At 40.5% G+C, this 21,253-nt stretch overlaps 1 protein-coding gene across 7 annotated transcripts in view; it reads right to left on the minus strand.

Annotated features, from left to right (window-relative positions):
- Positions 1-21,253, minus strand: part of EPB41L1 (erythrocyte membrane protein band 4.1 like 1) — an 85,597-nt gene that overhangs the window by 10,459 nt on the left and 53,885 nt on the right. For 4 of the 7 annotated variants that reach the window (XM_072112117.1, XM_072112119.1, XM_072112121.1 and 1 more), the window contains exons 8-16: positions 19,669-19,887; positions 17,903-17,990; positions 17,126-17,278; positions 16,802-16,899; positions 15,216-15,391; positions 14,261-14,394; positions 10,376-10,408; positions 6,135-6,293; positions 2,073-2,174 (exon numbers count right to left, since the gene is read on the minus strand). In XM_072112117.1, the coding sequence (XP_071968218.1) occupies positions 2,073-2,174; positions 6,135-6,293; positions 10,376-10,408; positions 14,261-14,394; positions 15,216-15,391; positions 16,802-16,899; positions 17,126-17,278; positions 17,903-17,990; positions 19,669-19,887 (1,162 nt within the window). The remainder of the gene's footprint in view (positions 1-2,072; positions 2,175-6,134; positions 6,294-10,375; positions 10,409-14,260; positions 14,395-15,215; positions 15,392-16,801; positions 16,900-17,125; positions 17,279-17,902; positions 17,991-19,668; positions 19,888-21,253) is intronic. The other 3 variants (XM_072112120.1, XM_072112122.1, XM_072112123.1) reach the window with 1 other exon arrangement.

The raw sequence follows: 21,253 nt of genomic DNA on the forward strand, positions 1-21,253 counted from the left end.
AACACTAGGTTAATGAAGTCCACGGATAACTGCTTAGTTACTTACATCAAAAACAGGTCTAGATTTACATTTTCCATTTGTATTGAACACATAGCAGAGAAGAAGGAGCTAATCCATTATGAACAGGAATAATATTGAATAAAGTTCTATTCTTGTTCTCTTCCTACAAAACACTATTCTTATCTGCTTAGCTCTTCCTAGATAGGACACTATATACAATTTACTCAGCTCCTTCTGCTCTATAACATGCTGCCTGCAGATAGGACACTATGTAGAATCTGCTCAGCTCCTTCTGCTCTATAACATGCTGCTTGCAGATAGATCACTGTACAATCTGCTCAGCTCCTCCTGCTCTATAACATGCTGCCTGCAGTTAGAACACTATATACAATTTACTCAGCTCCTTCTGCTCTATAACATGCTGCCTGCAGATAGGACACTATGTACAATCTGTTCAGCTCCTCCTGCTCTATAACATGCTGCTTGAAGTTAGATCACTGTACAATCTGCTCAGCTCCTTCTGCTCTACAATATGCTGTCCATGGATGAGACTTTGTGTTCAGTGACTAGTTCTCTTAAAATCCCAGGTCATTCCTGTGACACCATGTCTGTGGTCCTTCATTAGTGTCTGCTATCATTGTGGCATTGATGAATTACAGTAGCAACATGTTCCCAATCTCTGGCCACAGAAGTTACATGTTATTCATACAGACATCACCAGTTATTGCCTGCAGGGGTTGCATGTCGGTAGAGCACGTCATTTCCCTGTAGCAATATAAATATAGAGTGTCAGGAGACCGTAGGGCCGACCTCTGAGTGCAGAGGGACACGTTAATGGAAGATTTTCTTTTCCCTGTGTCATTCCTGGCAGGTCCAATTATTTTTTGGAATATTTTTTTCTATTTAAATGATCCACCTCATTAATATTATTAGAGACCCAATCACAATGAAAATCATTTAGTATACTAGTAACAATGTTAATCATTCGTCTTTGCCTTTAGATATATACATATAGGACCTCATGCACACACATGTTTATGTGTGCTGTAAGCTGCGGCTAACCCAGAGCCCCATAGACTTCTATTGGGCAATTTTATGTCGATGAACTCACGCTGGACATTGGGATCCGGATTGAGGACCCTGTGCTGTCATGACTTTCATTACTATAGACTGATAGTTCCCTCCCCTTAGGTTACCTGTGGGCTACTTAATATATTGGATTTACTACACTGTGTAAGCGCGATTTCTGCTTTATTTATATTTTTAGTTTTGGAATATCCCTTGGGGGCTTGGACAGGGATGGCACAAAAAATCTAACTGTAACTGTACTCGGGTCTTTCTCCTGGTTACCACACAGGTACTTCGGTCTTGGTCTGCTGCATTGGGTCGAAAATATCAGGGGGTCATGGGACCCACTTCAGCCAACCCATGACCTCACCGGACCCTATGACGTTACTTACATCAGGGGAAGTGACTTCCTGTGGTCTAAGGAGAGCAAATATTGTCCAAAGCAGGTCCTGTGACCCTACTGGACACTTTCTGCAGGATACCGGGAGCAGGTCAAGTACACCACTGGCCCAGCCCCCTATGATATAACCCTTTTCATTTCTGCTCTATCGTTGATCAATTTGGCATGTATTTTTTTGTTAATTAGTCCATCGATTTAAAGATATAGCCCCCGGAAGTTTATAGTATTTTTTAGTATATGTGAACCACTGGTTGGATTTTATCCATCAGTGAAAATGTGTCAGCATTATGTGTGTGATGACAGGTTATCTCAAAGTAGTAAATGTGGAGTGAAGAATCCTTGTACCCTGTAGTAAAACAGAAATGTAAAGTTCCCCCAATGTTATATGATCAAGAATCATCACACACTCCTTATCTCATTTATCTTGTCAAAGATGTCAACTATGAAAGTATAAATTTGGATCCTACGTGAAAGATTTGCAAACGCTCCAACATTAAGCAATGGAAATGTGTATATTCTTATACAGATTATTATATAAAGGTAAGGCTACTCTGTACATTGTGTTAACCATGGAAAACAATGGATATAATGTAAGGTGAGGCACCTCGGGAGATGAAGCCAAGCTTTTCTGGGTAAAAACATCGGAATCCTGGGCAGTGGTGGCATCATGCTCGTCTTCTTCTCTTTTTCCAGTGTCATCTGTGTCCTGTGAAAAACCAGAATAAAACTAAGTTTTAGTAAAGCAACTGGTATCTTACTGGTGAGGAACCCATGGCCATTATTCTTACTCATCGGGACAAATTTACTAAGAACAGTGCAGTATGTACTATGTGCAGTTTGCCTGTGTATAGTGCAGGGGGCGCCAGATTCAGGATTTCTGACACCTTTTCTTAATGAATCTGGCACTCCCTGCACTGCCCCAACAGAGGGCACCACTTTTTTTGGTGCACCTTTAACAGGAGGTGTGCGACACAATTCTGCCGGACTTTGCATGTTAAATTGCTGCACATTCCAACTTAGTGCCGGAACGCTCCCTTCAGTGCAGAAATTTGTGTCGCGTGAAGAATAGTGCACCCGCGCCACAAAACGGTCACGTGCGACACATATGTAGTGCGGACACTTCTTAAATACACGTGCAAGCAGTTTGCACTAGAAAGAACATGCAAAGTTCGACAGAAAACTGGCCACGGAGCTCAGTAAATGTGCCCCATGGGGTCTAGAACTTTGATCTGTATTGTTGCGTTGATATTAGCTCAATAAGGCTCAGTTCACACCTACATTTGGCAGATTCCATTTACTCTAATGTATTAGGAAGTAGAAAAAATATTTTTCGCTAATAGAAACGGAATTGTAACAGAAGACAACCTTCCGTACATGACAGTCAATGGGGAACAAAAGGTGAAATGGGTCCTTTTTATTTACCTTCTGTCCTTAGTTTGCCCCAATTTTAGGAGAGTGTAACGGAAGCCCTGATGTAGGTGTGAACTGAGCCTTAGCAGAAGGTATTTGGTCATAGTTTATAGCAACTTGTTAAAAGAAAATATTGTTGACCAGATACCACTGTTGGCCTGGTACATGTGGTCTTCAATGTTGCACAAGTGTTTTTCATAGATGGGAGGCGGAATATAGAATCATGAATGTATATTCGGCCATATGTCGGGTTAACATTCCTTAACCATGTTGAAAGCAAAACCCAAAACGAGCCAGGAATAAAGACATTGAAGGTTACAGAAAAGAACACTGCAACCGCAGGAAGATCTGAGAAACAGACTGTTAAGTCAAGATGCCAAATGTTAACATTAAGAGCTGAAAAATATAGAACATGGCCTCTTATAAAAAAAAGAAGACTGAGATGGTTGCAGGGTAAAAAGCTACATATCCACCACTTCAGTCCAATCAAGTTACAGTGAGCGGCCGCTGAGGCCTCCAGTAGAGCTCCAGCCCCCAAGGTAACGCTTTGATAAATCTCTCGGGAGACTAAGAGAAGTAGAAATCTGATCAAGCTGAATTAAGATGTTCCAGACAAGACTTTCAGAAGGAAGGTCTCTATGGGGTTCTGGATTAATGAAGCAATTGCTACGCTATCTCTACCTGGAAGGATAACTGGAGAGTTTTTTTTTTTAATATTCTGTACATGGCCTCCTCAGACATCATAGGAAAGACAAAGAGGAGGGAAATATCTCCTGAATACAGCTTGATTATCTGGCGGATAAAATGCTGGGGTGAACTGCTAAAGGTCACAAAATCTATTTAGATGCCATTTCCGATATGTACTTGGAAATGCCACTTGGGATCCATCTTTTATTTTTCCATTAAATGTTATTTAATCTGATGCCAATTTCCTGACAGCAAAGTCTGCCTTTGTGTAAAGATAGCAATGCAGGAATTTAAGGTTTTGTAAGATTTCTATAGCTTTTTAACGCTTAAAAAATAGACCAAAGTGTTGGATTATTCTCATTGGAAGAATAGAAATAACCTAATGCAGAATTTATCTGATTTGCCAATGAATGTTTCTCTTTTGCTCATCAGTTCTAATACATTTTCACCGGTTTATTTACATGGCTAGAGGTGCGACTTGTCCTGTGACATAAGGTCCCAATGTGTCAATAATATATTGCAACTTATGATGGTAAATGTGGTTGTGTTGTGACCTGCAAGTTGTGTAAACTATCAAATTGCTGTGCGACCACATTCACAATCAAAACTTGTGACTGGCTGTGTGACATTTATATTACTAAAGGGGCTGTCCAGCAAGGTAAAATTTTAAGTTTTCCTTTATCCCCACGATAGGGGATAATTTACTGATTGGTGGGGATCCCAGCTGTACTCCAAATAAATACAGCAGCCGGTCACACCAGGAACCTCTAGTGGAGATGGCCCTAGTGCAATACTCGGCCATAGACAATTCCATAGACAGTAAATGGAGCAACATTTTGCATGTCTGACCTGCCACTCCATTCTTTTGGAGTGTAAGGGGTTACAAAATACCTTTGTTCTCATGATCTGTGGGGGTCCCACCACTGAGAGTCCCATTGATCAGCAACTTAGCCCCTATCCTGAAACTGGACGACCCTTCTAATGTCACATTGCCATGAAGCCATTGAGGTGTAGGAATACCTAAAGGAGTATTCCCATTTCAGCAAATTGATGTTATTGTTTGTATTAGGAAAAAATTTAATTTCCAATATACTTTCTGTATCAATTCCTCACAGTTTTCTAGATCTCTGCTTGCTGTCTTTCAATAGAAAGCTTCATTGTTTCTTAACAGTAGACATAAATCTGACCATGGTCACACAGGTGCACTGCTTGTTGTATCACAGAGAGTAATCAGAGATGTTCGATATAACGAGCCGTGCACCTGTGTGACCAGGTCAGATTTCTGTCCACTGGAAGTAAACATTAAAGCTTTCTATAGAATGACAGCAAGCGGAGATCTAGAAAACCGTGAGGAATTGATACAGAAAGTGTAATGGAAATTTGTATAACTTTTCGTTATTCAAACAATATCCATTACTTATTAAAATAGGAATACCCCATTAGCATTTAGAAAGAAATGTCTGGATAATCAGGTTGTCTCAGTATCATTTTATAATTTTTCTGTAGAATTTATCTCTAATGGTTAGGTTTTTATGAGGTCAGCTCTAGAAAAGGACAGACAGTACATGCCATTTTGTTCCCCCCAGTTGCACTCTGTCACAGATCCCACAACTCTTTGCCAATTGAACCCACCGAACTGGCAGAAGCAGTTGACCATGTCATTTTTTAAAGGGGTGTAATAATTGCAAACCTATAATCCTCAATAGAAGGTAAATCTCTGGCACACCCCATTCGGAACAAATACATATTTGTGGACGCTGTTGTCCGAGAGTATTAAGAGCAGCGTTTTTCACAAAGTGCATAAATTTGATTCAAGCCTCATCCTGGTGGGGTGGGGGGTTGAAATAGATTAAGCAAGTTTTCATGTCTTGTCGTTGACTTAGTTTTTCAATGAGTTCAGAGATTCTGAATGCTTAATAGCCAAATAAGGGGGGGGATATGCTGCAAAGTCAGCTTTGCCGAAACTGGTTGTTTGTGCGAAAAATGTAAAACACACATATGATTTCAATTCTCTAAAAAGAACTAGAGAATATGTACACAACTTTATGGCAATTTATACCCAAAAAAAGACTGCAAATTGAAAGCAGCACCAACTATGCAAATACTGCACCGACTGTTCTATGAAGTGTGAAATCGTAAAGAAATCTGAATGTAATCATATAAGTCGCTGTCTGCCGGAGCTTATCGCGGTTATCCGGTTATCTTGGCATCCGGTTTTACTGTAATTAGCCTTGAAAACTAATTATGTGTTGAGAAGTAATGGCGCACGAAAGCACAACATATTATATGTCCGCCTCTTATTCAGCCTGTATTATTCCTAGTGTAGGGCCCGAGACATGGGGCATGACCAATCATGAGTTAAATGAATGTCTAAGGGTCTATACAACGATCAATGCCAGATTATTGCAAAAACAACATCAAGTCCTTGATATAGGTTTTTTTTTTGCATGAGACCTAAAAATGAGTTTGCTTGTTTGTTGTCTGGACCTTCTACACAGGCCAATGATTGTCTACAATTGTCATGATGAGCCATCCTTAGACTCACAGAGTAGACGTTGCTCCCACTGACCTCATGTTTGGAGGATGAGGATGTAGGCGAGGAGGGCAGCCTCTTTTCCCGCCCGCGTTCCCTGTGGACTAGTTTGCTATTGGGTTGTTTCAGTGTCCTCTTCAGCTCGTTGATGCTGGCCTGATGCTTCAGTAAGACGTCCTGCGACTTATCCAGGAACTAATAATGGGATATGATAAAAAAAAAAAGGTATTAATGCCCAACTCTTAACCCCTTCACTCCACCACATGCTGTAGACCTCTCTGGCAGTGAAGGGGTTCCTGTAGTTTAAGAAAACAGAACACGTGATTATAAAAATGGCTATGAGGGATGCAGAGTTGCAGCAGGCATGTCCACCACGAATCCTCTAAACCGGGAAAGTTTTGGTAAAATGGGGGAAATAAATGCAGGAAAGATTTAGGGGCGGGCAGGCAATCAAGCGGGTGGCCTCATGACTCTGTCTCTATTCTACCTAAAAGATTGAATTGACTAGATTAAATATAATAGGATTTTAATTTCAAGGCGTTGGGGCTAATTTAGGGGCTAACTTAAAGGGGTATTCTCATCTGGGCACTCGCATTCAGTTTCATTAATCTGCCATATATAAACATTTCTTCAATTAGATGTTATTAAAAAAAATGTTCCTGTGTGAAGATAATTTCTCATAAATGTTGTCATGTTGTCCCTTAGAAACGAGATAGCTTCCTCGGATACGGCCACCTCTGATGAATTGAGTGCACAAAGAAACAAAAGGTTATTGTATATGAAATGTCCGGGAGTTACTACATGTCGCACAGCCGTCCTGTGGTAATGATTGCTGAATCCTGGTGGTCCGGCAGGACTTTATAGCGCAAGTCTGGCCACCGCTGCCAGAGTGTGACGTGGTCGTATCCGAGGAAGCTATCTGGTTTATAAGGGATCATATGACTACATTTGTGAGAAATTATCTTCACACAGGAACATTTTTTTAATTAACATCCAATTGAAGAAATGTTTATAAATGGAAAATTAATTTAATTAAATGTAAATGCCCAGATGGGAATACCCCTTTAAGGTTCTTACTAACATTGAGATCATTAAATGTAATGTAATTAAGCAGAAATAAGGACCTGGAATTTATATATGAAGGTTACCATTTAAATTTGGCTAAATAATAAAATATGGAATATATTAGAAAGTGAATATCCTAAAGGTTCCATGATGTGGACAGGATTATCTAAATTGAGGTCAGCCACTCCACTTCCAGAATATCCTGTTTTTTTCCGACTGATCTATGAAAAAATCTGTAATTTGCTTTTGAGGATCTTGTTTCATTTTCATAAACTTCTCTACAGTTTCCTATATACAGGCAGTCCCCAGGTTAAGTACAGGATAGGTTCCATAGGTTTGTTCTTGAATTTGTTCTTGAATTTGTATGTAAGTTGAAACTGTATATTTTATAATTGTAGATCCAGACAAACATTTTTTTGCCCCAGTGACAATTGGAGTTTCAAATTTCTAATTTTTTTTGCCTTAATGGGACCAAGGATTATCAATAAAGCTTCATTACAGACACCTTACAGCTGATCAGGGCAGTCTGGGACTATAGTAGAGCATCCAGAGAGCTTCACCAGAGGTTACAGTGGGCAGAGGGGTCAGTCTTTAACTATGGGTCATCTGTATGTAGGGGACCACCTGTAATTTGTTATGTGGATAGACTCTTCCATAAAACTCTAAGTAGTAAATGTATTAAAATGTAGCTAAACCTTTAACCAAAATGCTCAAAAACTCAAAAGTGCAGATGATAATTGTAAACTTTGTAATAGATTTTATGCCCTTTTTCCTCACTTTCTTTCTGTTTATTGCAGTGTGTATAAAGCAGCTCTCTACTCACACAGACAACCAATAGAAGTTGATAAGATTTCTAATGATTTAACTCTTTACATAGAGTCAGTGTATAGTCTCCTAACAGAGCTGGATTAGCAAGTGAAATATATTCTAGGTATTTAATGAGTTAATCTTTACCCACTTTCTTTATCTATCTACTACCTTGAGAAGCTTTAAAAAAAACTGCTCACCACAGGAGAAGAAAGGAGCAATGGGGGAGAGAACTATTTTCTCCTTTCTTTCTACTATTTAGCAGTGAGTGTAAATAATTCTCTCTCTCCCATTCTTACACTGACAGCAGAGTAATAAGAAGCTGATAGTTTTTTTTTTTTACTTAACGTATCACAGACAGTAAGGGGAAAGACTTATCTCCTTACAGAACTGAATTATAAAGTGACATATTTTAGAGTTAATTCTTAGCCTCTTCTCCTTACCTATCTACAGTTGAAAGACATGTAGCTTTAAGAAGCTCACTACAGGAGAAGAAAGAAGTAGCCAGAGTAGCATTTTTTCCTTAATAAAGTATATTACAAAGTTACCTATCATCACCTGCATTAAAATTAACAACTTCTTAATATTTATTGCTTTATTAGGTAGAAGAGGCTGTTGCAAGACAAAACAAATTTACTATAATTTAAAGTAGATAGTGGCATTGATTAAAATACAAATCTACACCAGGCTATAGTTGATGTGGAATGGACATCCTTGTACTTGAACTGTAAAAAGATGAAGCAAATGTATAAAGATGCATGTACATGTTACTCCAGTGTTGTGCTGCTGATATGCCCTTCATATTAAATAATAAAATTAATTTCTTGATGTGTGGATATGTATTTTACACTTCTTGTACACAGCTTATCAGGTTGGCTAAAACTTTTTAGAGATATTTAGCAATATTCACCTCCCTAACCCCCAGTACTGCTTTCTGATGCTTCTCAGGTCCTTGCTGCTCTGTGCTCCTCTCAATATGCAGAAAGTGACTGCAGATAGTCAATGACCTCAGCATTAGCACTCCACATACAATGATCATGTTAAAGGAAATCTACTACTAGGATGAAGGATTGTAAACCAAGCACACTGACATACCGGTGTGTGCCCCACTGGTTGGATCTGCTCTTCTTTTAGTTTCGTATGCCATGGTTTTTGCCAAAAAAAGGCTTTTAAAATTATGCAAATTAGCCTGAGGGACTCCGGATCCTATAGGTGTTAATGGAGACTAGAGATCCTCGGGCTCATTTGCATAATTTTTAAAGTCTATTTTCTTAAAAGCAAGGCCATAGGAAGGTTAAAGAAGAGCAGATCCTGCTAGAGGGGGCGCACCCCAGTATGTCAATGTGCTGGTAGATGTTCTTTAAGTTGGACCAAGAATTAGAGAGAACTCTAATTAGTTGAATAACATGGGGTGATTGAGGCAGGTAATGTTAAAGGGGTTGTACCTAACGATCCAGGGCGGCAGGTTGAGCATGCTCCTTTCACTACTATGGGAGTGTCACAAATTGCTGAGCACAGCACTTGGGTATCTCTGGCACTCCCATAGACAGAGAATGGGAATGCTGGAGATACCTGAGCGCTGTGCTTGACAATTTACAACATTCTCATAATATTGAATGGATCATCCATTAGTGAAAAAGGGACCCCGATTTTCCAAATTGTTAGGGGTCCCAGCATTTGGACCTTCACTGATCAGATGTTATCCCCTATTCTGTGGAGGTACAACCCCCTTAACTCTATTTTTTACCCATTCTACTTTTTAAAAAGAAAATTACCCCAAAGGGCAACACCTTTAATGTCTTTTTTCATTACCCAAAGGCTTACATTTCTTATCAATTTGGCTGTGTGAAAACTTTTTCAGAGCTGAATTTTTGATGTCTAACAAAGGATACATGGTGACTTACCATGGAACCCAACAGAACTGTATGATCACTAATGGGGGATCTAAGCCCTTCCGTCATACAGTAAGAAGTATTTGTAATGGAGTGGTGGTCCTGCATACACAATGCCAGCGGTGGGACCCCTAGCTACCTCTTTGGATAGATGATCAATATCCTTTGTGGTCCAACCACTTTAAGAAGATTTTTCTAATGTCTCTTGGGACCGTGTAATTTAACTTGGTGTGTGCTATATTGTATTTGTGAGCACCACTCAATATATGACTGTATATAAGAACCAGTAATCTATTACATTGGCCACCATGGGGCTGCTTTAATGCACTTAGGGAAAGGGTTAGTAGGTGGGTAGGATGTGGGATAGATTTTAGGATAGGCTGATGGGATCCACATTGACAAACGTGGTACTAAGGTACATTGGGGATAGAGGGGTACTAGCTGGATGCTAGGTTTGGGGTAGGTAGATGGGGACTAGGATAGGTAAATGGATGTTTGGTTATAGGTGGGTACCTCCTTGTGCCGGGGAGTGCTCTCTTGCTCCGACTGGTAGCAATAGGCAAGAAACAGAAGCAAGCGAGTGAGTGTGAGAAACACATACAGACATATATGGATACACAGAAATATAGATAAGCAGCAACTTAACATCTAGATCCAACACCTGGATTTTACTTGTGGACATATAATGACATATGACATAAACTCAGGTTATATCAGAAAAAATAGGCAGCAATGTTCAAGTGTACAAAAAGAATACAAAGATGCATATACTACACAATGCAGAAACATACACAATGCACATGAGATATCTGTTTATACATATGGCAAGAAATACATGGAGAAGAGTTCATATCTCTATATGCAGGTTCGCCCTAGTGTAACATTTCCTTATGTGTCCTGGGGCTCCGCCAATGATGTCCTTCTTACATGTATATTGATGACTAGTTACATGTAGTGTACTGATGGGGTACTCCGTGCCGCCTGGTGCTGGGGGGTTTGGTACTGTCATGTTTCACACTTAGTGTGGTTATCTTGCTCTGAGGTTTACACGCTTGTGGTCTGAAGTATTCTCGAGAGATGAATAGCGGCCTGTAAAACCCCATTCGGATTGGAACAGAAGTGTTAAAAAAAATAAAATAAAATCAATAAATTAATCAATAAGCATATATAAAATGTTGGATTTGCAAAGTAGTGCCGTGTAGTAACGCTTTCTTTTTCCTTACAGTACATAGGAACCTGTGAGCCGGAATAACTCATTACACTCATTATACATCATTACTTAAAGGGGGTTTGATATATGAATAACCTCTGCATCATCAGCGTAACTAGGAAAGACAGGGCCCCATAGCAGACTTATGAATGGGGCCCACTTCCCCCTTAAAAATTATACATATTTGTATACTCACGCAGCATGTACACAAATACAGCATAAACATACATATAGTAAATACCCATTATATATATATACACTCACATATATACAGTATATACACACCACACATCTAGCATATACACACCCAATACTGCAGATGCAGGGGCCCCCTGACATTATGGGCCGCAAAGCAGCTGCTATGGCTGCTACCCCTGTAGTTACACCCCTGCTCTGCATATTGCTTATCAATATCAGATTGGTGGAAGAATATCCCCTCGCACCACCACAGTTTAAGCTGCAATGCCTTGATTCAGCCACTAAGCTGAGAATGGAGCTGTCTGCTTCCTGTTCCATTTCATCTGTGGGGTACCGGGTATTGGACCCCCACCAAACTTATCTTTATCCTTTGTCCTTAAGGTGCGTTCACACATTAAAAAACACAATGCAGATACCCAGGGTAGGGTCTAGGCCCGATTACATCTGCGTTACATGCGATCGGTAACTAGCACACAGTATTTTGTATATCCTCAGGGCGTTTGCATTGCATTTGTAAAAACCTACAAACACACTACAATGGTTATTACTACACAGAAAGAAGAGATTTATTGGAAGTGTCCCAGAGCAAATCAGTTCTAGATGCTCATGGCAACCAATCAGTGCTCAGTATTCATAAAATAAACAGCTGTGGGAAAATGACAGCTGAACTCTGATTGGTTGGCATGAGCAACTAGTACAGTTTTGCTCTCAGACACTGATAAATCTCCCCCATAATTTTGTTAACAGTAAGGCTTCTTTCACACAGCCATTGTGTGGAAGTATATCCGTCTGCAAGTTTGTGGCAGCGTATATGCCTGCATTGATGGCTATGGGGCCTGGCGGCGTTACGGTGACCATACCTGTGGCACTGTACCATACCATGCACGGGAAAAAGATAGAGCAGGATCTTTTCCCGTGTTTACGGCCGGGAACCATGCTTCACTATGGAATGGGAATGGGTGAGCAGCGCCCTCCGGAGGGCTGCTCTATGCTCGCCCAGGCTATGACATATGGCTGTGTGAAACTAGCCTAACCCACCTTTCGTTTCTAGAATGACAGCTGTGATAATTGTACTGTATTCCATAGGACTACATAGTGATGTATGTGCATTTACTATGACAAAGTAAACGATTGCAAACGTGTTGTGTAACTGTTTTACTGATAAAGTTGTCACAAGTCTAGGAAACACTTGAAGTTACAGTTATCATGCTTCATGACTCACAGAGCCCAAGCCTTAACGTGACTATGTCACCATGAAAATGCAGTTTTGCAGGTAGGACACTGCAATCTACTGTACAATCTGCTCAGCTCCTGCTGCTCTATAACATACTCCCTGCAGATAGGACACTATGTACAATGTGCTCAGCTCCTCCTGCTCTATAACATGTTGCCTGCAAGATAGGACACTATGCAGTGTCGGACTGGCCCACCAGAGTACTAGAGGATCCTCCGGTGGGCCCTGGCTCAGCCCAATACTAAATCCCAGAGGTCCATCAGAAAACAACACAATTTGAAGGCGGCTAGAGTATATTTCCTGGGGGATAATGAAGAGTGGGCCCCCAGATGGATTTTCTCTGGTGGGCCTTAGGAAACCCAGTCCGACGCTGACACTATGTACAATCGGCACAGCTCCTCCTGCTCTATAACATGCTGCCTGCATATAGGACACTATGTACAATCTGCTCAGCTCCTCCTGCTCTATAACATAGTGCCTGCAGATAGGACACTATGTACAATCTGCTCAACTCCTCTTGGTCTATAACATGCTGCTTGCGGATAGGACACTATGTAGAATCTGCTTAGCTCCTCCTGCTTTATAACATACTGCCTGCAGATAGGACACTATGTAGAATCTGCTCAGCTCCTCCTGCTCTATAACATGCTGCCTGCAGATAGGACACTATGTACAATCTGCTCAGCTCCTCCTGCTCTATAATATGCCAGCTGAAGATGGGAAACTATAGCTGTTCAGCTCCTCCTGCCTTTTAACATACTACTAGCAGATTGCACTGCATTTTCATGGTAACAGTCATGGTAGTTGGGCCGTACACAATGCATTTTTCAGTTTAGTTACATGATTGATCCAGAATACCTTAGTTGAGGCTGCAGGGGTAAAAAGCTTTAGTTCAAGGGAAAAAAATCATATTTTTTATTTATCAACCCTACCCCAATTTGTATTGCTTGGGGAATAATTATGAACATGACAAAAAACAGGATAAACAGCATGAAATGAACCCTAAACCATGCAAACAATAACCTCAATTATCAAAATGTAAAATGTTACACACAGATATCTAAAGCACAACAGCTTGAAAGGGATGTATCCTGTATATGGACTTCTTAGACCAGGGTCACATGTGCCACTATGATCGCAACGCTAACACACCGGGGGCGGGTCTTGGCCCAATCTCATATGCGAGCCTTGCATTGTTTCACATTCGTATGTGTTTCCCTGGAAAGCTGAAGCCTGCCCCCCCATGCACTAGCCTTGCATTATGTTCGCAACGCTAGCGGCACGTGTGACCGCCGCCTTAGTGAAGGGCCCCCCCTCATTGATTTGTCTGACAATGGTGTTCCTTGAAAAGAGTCCCCTCCACTATAGGAGTCAGTATGAGAATATTTTACATGGATTCCTATGCTTTTATAAGGGTACTATAAAACACTTAGCTTTCGCTGCAGCTGATCCTCATATAGAGAACAGATTATGGAGGGAGGACATTCCCTTTAACAGAATCTGGTGCCTGTAGTCGCTGCTATGCAACTATCGCTCCATATCTACTTTCTTTATTGCTCTGTCATTATCAGATGGATGGAGGTCTGATAACCATCAGCAATTTCGGCTTCTACCAGCACTGGAAGCTACAAAGAGAACCAGAAATCATGTGTCGGACCTCCACCAGTCTGATACTGATGACCTACCCTATGGAGATCTTATTTCTGGAATAATGACCGAATTGTACATACAACATATTTATTCATCCATCACACACCTTCAGCTCTTTGATTTTGGTTGGAGTGGTCACTTCCTCCCCTTCTTCCTCTCCTTCATGCTCAGATGGTTCGTGGTTTTTCTCCGGTGTAGATGCTTCATGATTTTCATTGACTGCAGACTGTTTTGAAAATCCTGAACACATATGTGAATAATAGGATGAGGATAAGAACCAAAAAAATAAACCATAAAACTATGTTATTTGAACCAAACCAGTCTAAGTGCCATCCAGCCTCAAATACCCATAGTCCATTAGTCCATCCCTTTAAAAAGTTCCCTTTATGGAGTACCCTATATCAACTTGCGCAGCTATTAAAAAAACAAACACTTACTTAGATATGAGTCTGATATAGGGCACATCAGACTCATCTCCTGTTCATTCGGTGCCTGGACATTGTTTCAATGGAGCTAGCATAGTACACCACCGCTCCGTTGCTCATGCACCTAATCTATGGCGCATGCACAGTGGAGGTGTACTACATTGGCTTCAATGAAGCATCACTAAGGCTTCGGGAGCCGTGGACGAAGAATCCAAAAAATGTGTGTTTCTTTTTTATTATGGGTGACTGTTTTAGGCTACATTCACACGGCTGTGAGGAGGATGTATATACGTCCAACGTATATATGTCCCATATATGGCAAAGGACGTAGGGCGCAATACGTGCAGCACCGTACCGTTCCGTAGCCGAAAAAAGATGTCCTATCTTTCCCCGGAATACAGCGCCTCCTCCGGGCGCCATTATGTGCCCGCCTTGCTACGGTACCGCAGCCACACTGTCATGTGAATGTAGCTTTACAGAAATGAAGACTGTCAGTTAGAGGAACTGTGCCAAATTTACTAGAAAAGATGCTGAATATTTTAACTACGTATCATTCACAGACAGTCACTTTAAGAATAAGTCAATGACTTTCTATGGTCGGTTTGTTACCTTCATCCCATAAGACTCCATACATACCTCCTTCATGACTCTGGGACAGGGTATACCGCTTGCTGGCGGAGCGCTTAAAGTTAGGGGCAGGCCTATCTATCAAGGCACTGGCTTGCTGGGTCTGTGCCTGTGTGCGTCCGCTGTATCTGAATTTAGAGCCCATCACTAGAAAGCCCTTAGGGGCAGGCTCTGGGGACACCAGTCTGAAATAGTGAAAAAAAAAAAGAAGTTTATTCTCTGCACATATTGGAACATTTCTACAAAAATATTTCCGCCTGCAGCGTTATTATGGAAGAGGCCTGAAGGACGACATTGTCATTCCTCACCAGACCATTGTGACCCTACACATGGCGCTGTCACTGCAGTGCCACCATGATCTGCATATTAACTCAGCTGTCAGCCTGTGAGTATGAGATATGCCAACTCTCATGACCTGAACAGGATGTAACCTGCATATAAATACTCCAAGCTGCATTCATTATTAGTATTATTTTTCAGTCTTTTTTAAAAAGCACTAGTCTGAAAGTCAACAATTCTGTAATGTTCATCAATACTTTATGGCCTCTCCAACCAAAATTTTTAATTTCCATTTAGAATTTACAGGTTAAACATGTTTATGTCCAGACCTACATCAAAATATATTGATAACCCCTGACTAAAGAAGAGCAAATCCGATGTTTCCGTTTGGGTCCGAGCCGATCCAGCAAAAACAAGCTAAGTCTATGATTGGCCAGTCCCATTGCCAGATTGGGTGTTCATCCGGCAATATGTCTGGGTCGCGCGACCGCACCTCGGACGGGAACACCAGGTCCGGTGTCTGGAAACATTAGCAAAACTTTGACGAGACGCAAGTCTCCTCCTAAATCAGATGCATGGCTCTTGTAGGTTTTTTCGACATCTACATTGACTTGGTTTTAGATTTCAATCATCATGTTTGTCAGAAAGCTTACAAGCACAAAAATAAATTTGTTCCTGTGTTACTAATCTTTCCAGAATATGGCAGTGGTGGAAATAAACTTCTAACAATTTTTGCAATTTAAAAATGCAGTTTTGGAGATTTTTAGGAAGCCTCAAAACTCAGAGCAGGTTCTACTCTGCTGTCATCAGCTTGTGGGTTCACCTCACATAAGGAATACCCACCAAATTGTTTTGGTTTTGTTTAGGGTTGACCCAGAATCAGCACTTATCAACTATCCACAGGATAAGCAGGTGATCAGTATCTGATTCCTGGGGGCCCCACAGCTGGGAGATGGTGGTAGGACCCTTAGCCATCTCATGAATAAGCAAATAACAAAATAAATGTTATCTCTAAGACTTTTAAGTTATTTCAGGGAGATTTTTGGGTTTATTGGTTAGTCACAAGTTCTTTACGATTCATTTAGTAGCCAGAATAGAAGAGTTTGCTATGATATTCCAAATAGTGGACATCTTAAAAACCAGTTGAATCTCCTTCAGTTTAGACCCATTAAATAACGAAACCATGACCCTAAACAAAACTATGACCCAATGTGAACTAAAACAGCTCCATAAATGTACTATGCTGGATAATAGTAAATTTTATACAAACCGATGACTCCAGTCCAATATTCCATTGTGGAAATTCTAACACCAACCTGAAAAATGTGTGATGTTCTATGCAGACCTTCCAAAGACGCTTGGCCGCTCTGTGATTTGGTAGCTTAAATCCAATGGTACTTTCAAACTGTTCATACTGTGGAAAAGGAAATAGAGATATAGATAGATAGAAATATACATATGTGATGGATAGAAGATAGAAAGAGACAATAGATATGACATGGAAAGATAGATAAGATCGATGAACAGACAGAAATATAGATATGTGATGGATAGAAGATAGATAGATAGATAGATAGATAGATAGATAGATAGATAGATAATACTCCATGATAGTCCATGATACTTGACATTTCACTTACTTCCCCTGGTCGGATCTTAATGTAAAAGTTGCTTCTTTTGTATGAAATCTTCAAGATTTTGGGCCAGGCGAACCGGTTTATTCGCAACCGGTCTCTGTAGATCAGGAGCCCATTGGCACAAACCCCCAGCATTATATCTATACCTTCAGAGTCCTTTAAAGTAAATGAAAGAGAGTTGAGACTTCAATGCATCAAATGTTGGGATGTTATGACTGAACTAGAAAGTGCAGAGCAGAGAAGGAGAGGTAACCAGGGGATCTGTGAGATGAGGGTTTTTTTTGTGTGTTGGTTTAAAAATAATTTGAAATCAATGAACAATCCCTTTAAGCAGTGTGAAATACTGTTGCATGTAACTAATGATCATTGCATACAGGGTTAAATCAAAATACCTGTATTGGCATATTGTTCCCGAATTAGTGAATAGGAAAATGTGATGTAACCTGTAAGTCTATTTTATTTTTACCATTATAACAGAATGGACTCTAAACAGATGGGATTCCCTTTAGCATCCGTATAAGGTGTTCGCTATTCTATTCCCTACATGGAATAGACTAAGGCCCAGTTAATACCTGTGATCAGCAGGTTGAAGTCAATGGGGAACGAAGGATTTTCTTTCACCTTCTGTTTTTAGTTTCTGTTACGCTCTCCAAAAACGGAGTGTGTAACGTTAACCCCCAACGGAGGTGCAAACTGAGCCTTGTGGACACCACTAGTGTCTACAAGTAAGTAAGAAAGGAAGACGGCAGTCACTGGTGGATGATCCCTACATCCCATTACCTTGGCATGGTGTAGATCTACTCCATACATTGACAACTTCTTGGCATTTTCTAGAAAATGTATTTCGGCCTCGGCCGGAGTCATTCCTCTGGATAAAAGATATATATATATATAAATGCAAAAGTACAACGTTTTACATGTGATATATAAAAAAGGGAAGTCTCATAGGCCGGTTCTATAAGTGACATGTTTACAAGATAAATTCTGCAGAACACTAGTTTTCCTTAAAGATAATCACAGCCTACTGAATCCTGAGCAGAGACAATGGGAAGCAGTGTTCCTCGATCATATTATACAACATCTGCAGGGGTAAGGTACAAAACCTTTAACTTCTCTGCTAGAGAATGGTCATTGTTTGTAAAGGAGCCTCGGTGTCTCTATATCCGGCTCACCTGGAATAGCACAACTACACACAGACCTTGCCATCAATGTACGCGGGCGACGCAGTACTAGTGCTCCTGCTATAGTCCCGGAAGAGCATATCAATAAGAGCCACAAGTAATAGCAAAATAAATGACCTCCACAAGAAATTTTATGTGAATTTTATGTAGATCTTGTGTACATTTTTGACCATAGGCCACAGCTATCATTTCCATATTAAGGTCTTGACACATTTCCTAAGAGTAGGGTCAAATTCTATATTTCTAAAGAGTTACAGTAGAGTTCACATGGTTCACATAGATGTCTGAAATTTAATATCAAGCAAGAGAGGAGAAACCTAGTCCATTCTAGGCTATGCATGCAATCAGTGTTAGACTTGGATTTCCAGATAAAATTATTTTTGGAGCCCAACCTTCATACCCCGGGAAATAGACTCTGTCATCCTCCAAAATAGGTTGTCTTCTGCTATACCTCTGGGGTCCAGAATTAGTCTCAGCCCACCAGAGGATCCTCTGATTCTCTGTTGGGCTCTTTAAAGGGAACCTGTCATCAGAAACTGGCCTAATAAACTACTACCAGTATGTTGTCTATCAGTTTTACACATGTGTATCACATGAATCATGTTTCTTTCATAGCCCAGTGTGGTTCCATCACCCAGAAAATCAACTTTGAAGTGAGATGTAGATTGCTTGTATAAAGTCAAGAAAGCGGAGAGTCAGGGTGTGGAGTTCTGAACCGCCTCTTCCTCATGCATTGGACTTCAGGAGATTTAGTTAGGGATTTCTCTAGGTGCAGAACCATCAATTGAAGGTATGTTCTGAGACAGGGAAAGCTTGAATTCAGTGTCAAAGTCTCCGCCTCCTCGACTTTATACAACAAGTTTACACTTACTTCAAAGTTGATTTTCTGGATGATGCCACCAACCTGGGCCATGAAAGAAATATCACCTGGAAGGTGTTCAGCTGTTTGAGACATACTGCTAGTGGTTTCTGCTGACGGGTTGCCTTTAAATTCTGCTTGTCCTTTGCAGTCTACATATACTACAAATAAAAAAACTGACACGGAGTAATCTGCAGATCATTTCCAATACAGAGAAATTCCGTAAAAAATAGATATAGCTGAGTCTATTGTATAAAATAGTATCTTTTGCCTATAGAATTAATTATCAGCCATCATTTGGAATTAAACACATATAGTGGGCGGTCTCGCTCTTGCAGTGGGTGGCCAATTAGTGAGTAGGACCACCCACTGGACTCCTAAACACAGAATGAACATTGAAAATACAAATTAGACCTGTTTTTCCACCAATTCTATAATAAGATGATGGCAGGTCACAACATCTGTTTAGGTTGTCACCTGCTGTATCCTAATCTCAGGACTGTTACCTGTATGTTTTGTGAAGCTCCATCACTCTTTCTTCCAACTCTCTTGTCTGATTAGGGGAGAAACGAAGTTCACTCACATAATTTCCTTGATTCTCCTCTGGGTCATAGTCACCAAGCTCAGCTTGTACAGTATAAGACCCCAATAGGGCATGAGTGACAAAGGAACAGGGTAGACGCCCGCTAATGATGTCAGCACGTAACTGTAGGCACAGATAATACCTGCCGCAAAATAGCATAAAAAATAAACTGATGTACAAAATGTATCAGCAAATAATGTCACAATTCATCACACAGCCTGTTATTTATAGTTTAATACATGTTAATTGAGCTAATTTGCATAATATTTAAAGCCATTTTTTGTAAAAACAAGGGCATATGAAGCCAAAAGAAGAGCGGATCCTGGCAGAAGGGGCACACACCAGTATGTCAGTGTGCTTGGTTTACAATCCTTCATCCAGGTGGTAGATGTCCTTTAAATGCAAATATACTGTGCTTTCTGCAAAAACTCCACTTTTCTGTTTTTCTACCAATTTGTGATAAAAAATAATACTTTTTTTCCCCCTTTGATGGGTATGAAAGGGCATTTTGCATTAATAGGGACTCTAATCACATAACCTAGGAGCACGGTGACATCCCAGCTAGTTGTGGAATAAATGCATCTTACAGAAATGGATGTGTCGGAGCACAAAAGCAGGCGAGGGTGTACGAGGTCATTCGTGTCGCCTAGCAACAGTTATATACGTTGTCAGATTAACAATCGCAGCGCATTCAAGTTCTTTTTTAACCAAATTCTATGTTTCTATGATGAAATACCAATGCAGTAACACTCCTATTATCATCTTCCCTAATGACCGATGTTACATAAGTTGTACATACAAACACATCCATACAATGTATGTTACTAATGAGGAAAAACAGACTGCACAACCATATGGCCATTACTCATCCACACATGAAGAGTACGTCGCAATATGACATATTTTACTAGCTGATAGTATTATTATGGATCCCAGTGTGATTTTGTGATGAGTAGTTGCTTGACGCCTTCATCTGGTTTACCTCTGAATGTATAACTGGTATTTTGCTATGTTATGGTCTATGGCTTCAAGGCTCCTAGACACTACAGGTGTTTAGCGTAGTCAATAAAAAGCGGAATCCCTGGTGTTGCTAAGCAACCGGCGTTCCGCTGGATGCGCTGTTAAACAGCAAAATAGAACTCATGAATCTAAATGAGGAATTCATGGACCGGCATCATCCCAGAATCACTCTTCTTTGATTTGTAGGTCATTGATTGTCAATCAGTTTACTTAACATCCGCAGCCTAGAAGGAGGTTTGCGGCATCTCGAAAGCCCAGAATGTGCCTTAGGATGATCTGACACTACAGTTAGCAGTCACTTCTAATTCTCATCATTCAACCTTTGATGGTACTTGGACAGGCAATTGTTTTTTGGGTTGGATGTTTAGGAGCAGCCAATCAACTAAAGTGAATTTTGGTGGTGGGTGCAAATATTCGGGTCAAGCTACCCTTAGGATGATTATTATCTATTTATTCATAACTGGGAACATCAATAAGGATTATATTAC

The sequence above is a fragment of the Engystomops pustulosus genome, chromosome 6, assembly GCF_040894005.1.
Source record: "Engystomops pustulosus chromosome 6, aEngPut4.maternal, whole genome shotgun sequence".
NCBI lineage: Eukaryota > Metazoa > Chordata > Amphibia > Anura > Leptodactylidae > Engystomops > Engystomops pustulosus.